At 47.3% G+C, this 7,240-nt stretch overlaps 1 protein-coding gene across 1 annotated transcript; it reads right to left on the bottom strand.

Moving 5' to 3' along the window:
- Positions 1-319: 319 nt before the first annotated feature.
- LMO2 (LIM domain only 2 (rhombotin-like 1)) lies at positions 320-6,898 on the bottom strand. Its single transcript, XM_011936391.1, has 2 exons — positions 6,343-6,898; positions 320-1,316 (listed from the first exon to the last, which is right to left on the bottom strand). Exons 1-2 carry the CDS (start codon positions 6,576-6,578, stop codon positions 1,097-1,099), a joined length of 456 nt encoding a protein of 151 aa, XP_011791781.1. The 5' UTR covers positions 6,579-6,898; the 3' UTR covers positions 320-1,096.
- Positions 6,899-7,240: the final 342 nt, after the last annotated feature.

Below are 7,240 nucleotides of genomic sequence, written 5' to 3' on the forward strand. Positions count from 1 at the left end.
ATGTATTTGTGTCCTTTCTAGGTTACAAGTTTCCCAAAGGCAATGATCTTGCCTTCCACTCACTCCATACAATGCTGAAGTGAAATGCATACTTTACAATAACAATTTAATTATTCTACATTCCTCTGAGCTACATGATGACCTGTTACATAATTGCCAGTAATACAGAAATGTGCCTGCCTCATACAAACCCTTGCAATCCATGGAAGTTTTTATTTGACCTAAGAGTAAATTGCTTATTTACTTCTCCTTTACAACACAAAAAGCAGAGCATTTCCCCGCCATCCCAAATTGTTGTAATCAAATAAACAACACTGCATTTCAGTCTGTCATTTTTATTAAGCCCGCAGAGCTGGTTTTTTTTTCTACACACGACAAATACTTTGATATAATCTAGGATAATAAAATAGTTGAACAACTTTTTAAGATTTATATTTGTATAGAAACAATCTGTGGAGCTCCTCACCTCAAAATGAAGGTGTCTAAAAACAGTGATTCATCAGCATTGCTTTAAATAATTGTTTGGTTAAAAGTTGTGGTTTCCATTCTCAACCGAAATGTGTCTCCATGCAGTTTTCCTTGGGTCCCAAGCTTAAGGCCCTGGGAAGGAGGCCAAGAAAAAAGAATGGCCACTCCTTTCTGTCCTTCCCTTGTGTGGAGGACAGTCATTGAAACAGGGGTATTACAAAAGCCAGGAAGAAAAGAAATCAATTGCACATCTCTAGTTTGCAAGCATCAAAGTCACGACAAGTCTTTACACAACAATTCCCTATCTGTGGATATGAAATTCCATCACGATAGCACAGCGCCTGCTTGCCCCTAAATGTTCCTTTCTTCTGCTAATCATGTCAGTTACTACGGATGGCTGTGGCCGTAAGCTCTCCCTTAAGGGCTGGTCCTCTGTCACCTTGAAGTGTCAGCCCTTGAATTATGCCACTTGGATGCTATGCCTTGGTACCCAAGAAAGGTCTACCATCCCCTAAGAAATCCCTTACCCCACCCTCAAACCCCCAAAGTGCCTAAGAGTGAAGACGAAGATGCCATGGAGACGGTGTCTTCAGTGAACACCTCCCCAAAGATGCCCGGGGACTCAGGCCTATATCATCCCATTGATCTTAGTCCACTCGTAGATGTCCTGTTCGCACACTATGTCAGAGTTGACGAGGAGGTATCTGTCACCTACACAGAAATGCTTCTGACAGGCAGCACATTTGAAACATTCCAGGTGATACACTTTGTCTTTCACCCGCATCGTCATCTCATAGGCACGAATCCGTTTGTCACAGGATGCACAGAGACCATCTTGCCCAAAAAGCCTGGGGCAAAAGAAAGAAAAGCTAAGAAGACAGTGAAAGGGACAATCCTGGAAGACAGGGCTCGGGGATGAGCCCTAGAAAGGAGGCCGAACTTTCCAGATGTCAGGAAGCCAGGAAAGGTCAGCTCCAGAAGGAGGGCCGGCTAGTGCAATCTTTCCGAGCAGGCAGAGGGAACTCAGATGAAACTGGCATTTGGATCTGGCGTAACTCCTCCCTTTTCTGAGCCCTCTCCCTGTCTGCAGCAACTGCTCACCATTCCCCTAGGCTGCCCCCTGGCTCCTCCTCTGTGGGCAAGACTCTCAGCTGATGTGATCTATGACAAGGAGTTAGGCAAGCATTACCTGTCCCCTCCCAGGGGAACCCTCATTTCAGAAGAGCAGCTGGAGGGAGACCCTAAGGGTCCCTTTGAGAGGGTACTGACCAGGAATGCAATAAAATGGGCATTCTTCTGAGGCTCCCAAACTCTATCATATCAATAGCCACTGATTCTACCTATGGGGAGAGCTGGCCTTGAATACCTCCATAAGCTGCAAAGCACATCTCTACCTGCTTATTCGCTGCGGCCCCAGCTGCTGGGAGACAGGGGGTTCCACAGGAAACACGCAGTACAGCTAATCGCGCCTCTGAGATATAGAGGACAAACAGCATCTCTCCGCCATGAATGGAAGATCTTAATTCATGGCCCTCGCTGCCCCATTGTCATGAATCAAAAGTGAAACTTTTTTTCTGACATTTAAACCAGGACTCTCCCAAGCCTCAGTTGATCACTTATTTCAGGCAGTATGCAGCGTCAAGGTGGGAGAGAGAACATGGCAGGGCTCAGTGCAGCGGTTCTCAAAGTGTTGGTCCTGGGACCAGCAGCATCAGCACCGCCTGGGAACCTGTTAGAAATACAATTTCTCAGGCTGGGCGCAGTGGCTGACACCTGTAATCCCAGCACTTTGGGAGGCTGAGGCAGGCAGATCACTTGAGCTCACAAGTTTGAGACCACCCTGGGCAACATGGTGAAACTCTGTCTCTACAAAAAATACAAAAATTAGCTGGGTGTGGTGGTGCATGCCTCTAGTCTCAGCTATTAATACTTGGGAGGCTGAGGTGGGAGGACTGCTTTAGCCTGGGAAGTGGAGGTTGCAGTGAGCCGAGATCATACCACTGCACTCCTCCACCCTGGGTGATAGAGCCAGACCTTGACTCAAAAAAAAAAAAAAAAGCAAACCAACAAATTCTCAGCCCTCCTCTGTCCCTACGCAACTGAAACACCCTGGGGAGAAGGCCCAGTAGTCTGTGTTAACGAACACTTCCGGGGGACTGGATGCAGGCTAACATTTGAGAATCAACAGCAAAAGTGCAGTAACACAAGTACCGGAAGCAGAGTAGACCCAGCTTCAATGTCCCGGTCCAGCCCTGAGTGACCCTGGGGAGACCTCTGATTCTCTGAGCCTCAGTGAAACAGCAGCCATCATAGGCTCCACCTCACTCAGCTGTTAGAACAACCAAACGAAGCATGTCAGGGCACCCATGGTCAAGGGCTAAGCCAACGCTGGTTATGTTTTAACACATTTTGGGTGTATTCCCAGCTGCACCACTCTTGCTGCAGGAAGTAATTTTCACTCGTGGCTGAAAACATAGCATGTTAGCAGGTGGTTTCTACATAAAACCTTTAGGACAGTTTAAGGTGAATGCTTGCTCTTACTGGAAGTTCTGATTGATTTCAGGATATCAGAGAATCAACTGGTACATTCTGAGAGGTTGTAGGGGACGTAAGGGCAGTTGACACATTTTGCAATATTTGGGCAAAATTAATGGAATTGAGAAGAGGTGGTCCATGAACGGAGAGCTCATTGTTCAGGCCAGGGCCAGCTAATTTTCCTCTGAATCCTGCTTTCCATTTGAAGATTTCTGAGTGTTTCCAAAGCACCGCCTGGGAGCAAACTCATTACTGGGGGAGAACATTTTATCCCAACGTAGCAGATGGTGGAGCTGCAGGTAACTGCCACATTGGAGGTCACAGAGTGGAAAGACAGTTCTGGTTTCCTGACTGTTCTGTAAGTTAAGTTTGGGCCTGAGCAACGATGAACAACTGAGAAAACAGTGTGCATGGAATGAATCCAACTGCCTGGGGTGGGCGATCCTTAAGGAAGGAGGAAGCTTATTAAAGGGAAGTCAGGGGGTAAATTACAATCCATATCAGGCAGCTAATGAAGGGAAGGACAAAGGACGAATATGTGAGAGACAAGTTCAGGTCCCAGCATCACCTCTAACTTACCAGGTGACCTGAGCAAATGGAGTCCACTGCACAGGCTTCCGTGACTTAAGCCGTAAAGCAAGGGAACTGAAAGAGAAGGCCCTTGTAGCCCTTTCCAGCTCTGGGATTCTGAGATTCTAATATTAGCAAAAAATAAGCCAGGAATTGACACCTAACTTGAACATTAACCTCTGGCACCAAGAATTGGTATCTTAGGCTGGATATCCCAGAAGTGGCCCCTGAGGCAAGGATTTATGTGCCAGTGATTTATGAATGATGCATTCTCAGGAAAAACCTGGAAGGCAGCAGGGGAGGCTGGAGGGAAGGGGAGGAGGCCAAGCCAAGTTGTGACCTCAGGCAAAGTCCCTCAGAGGGGAGGGACTCTGGAATATAAGTTATGCCTGGCTTCAGGCAAGGCTGCAGGGCTTGGTACTCCCACCATGTCTGTCACTGGTTAAGGTCCATTGGGGGTCTAGCGGGGGCAGGCATACTTCTGGCTCTAACAGATTCAGGTGCTGGCTGTTAAAAGCAAAACCACTGCCATCACCACCACCCCACCACTCCCAGCACACTAGAATTAGTGAAGAGGGATCCAAAGAGATCTGGCTCGGCACAGACATGAACAGCTGCTCTCGGGTTCCCAACAACACAGCAGAGTTGAGGTTCCGCATGGGGGTCTCATGAATATTTGAAGCAAAATGTCGGAAGAGAACGGTAACAGGCAACTTAGCCACTGGAAATCCTCATGGGGACAAGTTATCCTAGGGGTGAAGAAGAATTCAACCACATTAGAGGGCTCGTTCAGTCACTCTTCCAACTTGCCTTGTTAAAAGATCCTGCCAGATATACCAAGAATGCAAGTAAACAAGATCTTGGCTAAAGGACCATCCCTGAAGCAAAAGACAATTTTTCTCCTCTGTCAAGAGGTGTCCCATCTTAAGCTCTCTGCTGCCCATTTTAATAACAATAATATAAATAATAAAGGACGGCTGGAAATGCCTGCACTAACGCAGAGTTAATTAACATGTTGCCTAGGAATGTGGCAGGGAGAAGAATTATTTCATGTCACCAAGACACAAGTTAATTAACATTGGATTCTCCCAGACTGTTTTTTTTTTTTTTCTTCCTCTCCTTTTTGAAAATGGAAAGGATTAACAAGCCCAGGCAGCACTGGTTTTATTCCCGAATGTTATATAAAACGGTAGAGATAGGGAGAAGCCAGGGCTCTTCTGACCTTACTCAATCTGCACTTCATTTAATAAGATTCAAATGATTTGACAGGGATGGAGTCAAGGGTCCGATGGGATTCATTTACCCGTCTGCCTTCTCACTGACTTGGCAAAGTGGGAGTGAGCAAAACCAGGTCTGTATTTATCCCAGTTCTATTTTTTGGGACTTAAAAAAAGGAAAACTGACCAAAATGATAAGCATGATCATTGCAAAATCCTACTTATTTTCTCGGAACCACCATATCTGCAAGGACTGCAAGGACTTTATCTGGGAATTCAAGAAGGACAAAAGGCTTCTTCCATCAGTCTTTAGGTAAAGCATCCTTCACTGTGAAACTGCCTGCAGTTTTTTGATTTTGTTTTGTTTCTGTAACGTAAAATGCTCTGAGGGCAGGTTCGAGGGGAAAAGCTGGCCCAGCAGCCAAGGGCGCTGAGGTCTCAACAAGCTTCCATGGGTTGGATGGCCCGGGTGTATCAGGGAAGCATGCCTCACAGACCCTCTGCTCCAGGAAGACAGAGAAATCCTGACAGCTACACAGCTGAGCAGATCTGACAGTAGAGGGCACAGAGAGAGTTACCTCCACAGCAGCTCCTCGGAAACCAGAAACGCTAGTACATTCTAGGCAAAGGCATTCACAGAGTGCTAGAAAATTCGGATGGCCAACAGGATGGCCCAGAGCATGGGAGATGTCCTCAGCTCCTGTCTTACTTGGCGTGGTCGAGTTCCTATTTTACCCTTCCATTCTTCCATCATTAGATTGGAAAATAATGATTACGTCATAAGGATAACTTATAAGAGCAGCTAACATCTATTTGATCCATACCAAGTCAAGTAGTTTATCTGCATTATTCCATCAAATCCTCCCCACATCCTTAGAGGTAGGTGCTATTATGATCCCCATTTTACTGATGAGGAAATCGAGTCTTAGGAAGGTTAAGTAACTTTCCCAAGGCCGCTGGGAAGCAAGGGTGTTGGGACTCAAACCTCCAACTGCCTGCAGGGCCTTTGCCTTCTGTTCTTCAAAGACTGCCTTCCTGCTATGAGTCAATGCTTGGAGCTCCACATGCTTTCTATTTTTAAATTTCTCATCATATAATATTGGAGTCATACAAAAGAATATTTATAACATATATATATATATATGTTCTGAAGCATTCAAATGAGGTCCTCAGAGATCACCTCCAAACTTAGAAACACTCCCAGTTCCTCTGATCCTCCGTGCGTACTCCTCCTCACTCCCATCCCCTGGTTTCTCCCGCTCCCCAAGGGAACAAACTTTTCTGAATTTTGGGTGTACAATTCTCTTGCCTTTAAAGATATTAGTATTTTACCACATAGGAACGTAACCCTGAAAATATGCTTCTCAAACAGGAAGAAATGCCCTCTGCTTCTCGGCATGGGAGCTGCGACTCCGTTTCTGCAGCCTGACCTCTTTCTATAGGTGGTGTCTGAGCCTGGAACAGGGTCGGGGGCAACATACACAGACTGCAGATGTCCAGGGACCACCCAGCCTCCCTCCTGAGGGCCCCAGTGGAGTGCCAGGGAGGGTACCTGAGATAGTCTCTCCGGCAGAGCTTCCGGCCCAGTTTGTAGTAGAGGCGCCGGCCCACCTCACCCAGCCGGCAGCCACAGAGGTCACAGCTCAAGCAGTCCTCGTGCCAGTACTGGTCGATGGCCTTCAGGAAGTAGCGGTCCCCGATATTCTGCTGGCAGCCGCCGCATGTCAGCAGGGACGGGGGGATCTGCAGCACCTCATCCACTGGTTCCCTGGAGAGAAGGCCAAGCATCAGGGACAGCCTCACCAGGATGAGACCAGCACCGGGGGTCCAAGATCATTTTGGGCCAGACAGGGTACCTCACCTGACTGCCTTTTGGTGACCTAAGGGAGAAGGGACAGGACAATACATCCCTTGGCCAGATTGCAGAGTCCCAACCAACCTTGGGTTAAGACGGGAGAGAGCCAGACCTTACTCCCTAGATCTCTAAGAAGTAAACACGGGGCACCAAGAGGCATCAAAGGCAACTGCAGGTGGCACTGTGCCCCTGCCCATGCCCATGGCCAGCACCACCTGGACACCTCTGGTCTCCTTCTGCTTTTTCCCTCTCTCCCCGCTGACTCTCCCTCTCTATCTTCACAGATTTCCTTCATTTTCCTCCTCCTATACCCAAGGGCACTGCCTAACCTCAGAGGAGGCACCCTGGACTAAAAGAGTCGCTCACCACCAGGGCAGCGGATGACCCAGAGAGGTAAGAATCTGCAAATCTCCTGTTGAATAAAGTGCCATCCTCCCTCCAGCCCTTCTCACCCGCACAAAAGCAGAGGTGAGGAAGAAAGAAGAATGAGACCAAAAATTATTTTAGGCTGCTTTCTGTTTCCAAAATAAAAATTCCATCAGGATATAATAGGAATTCTCCTAGTTTTACTCTTTTACAGAAATTCCATTTTCCA

Source organism: Colobus angolensis, unplaced genomic scaffold, assembly GCF_000951035.1.
Source record: "Colobus angolensis palliatus isolate OR3802 unplaced genomic scaffold, Cang.pa_1.0 Scaffold152, whole genome shotgun sequence".
NCBI lineage: Eukaryota > Metazoa > Chordata > Mammalia > Primates > Cercopithecidae > Colobus > Colobus angolensis.

What these genes read in the sequence shown, in the direction of transcription:
- LMO2 (XM_011936391.1), bottom strand. Translation starts at nt 6,578, where the DNA reads ATGCTTGGCCTTCTCTCCAGGGAACCAGTGGATGAGGTGCTGCAGATC. An exon ending in TGCCGGAGAGACTATCTCAG is followed by an intron (nt 1,317 to 6,342) that starts GTACCCTCCCTG and finishes CTTTTGCCCCAG; the next exon opens with GCTTTTTGGGCAAGATGGTC.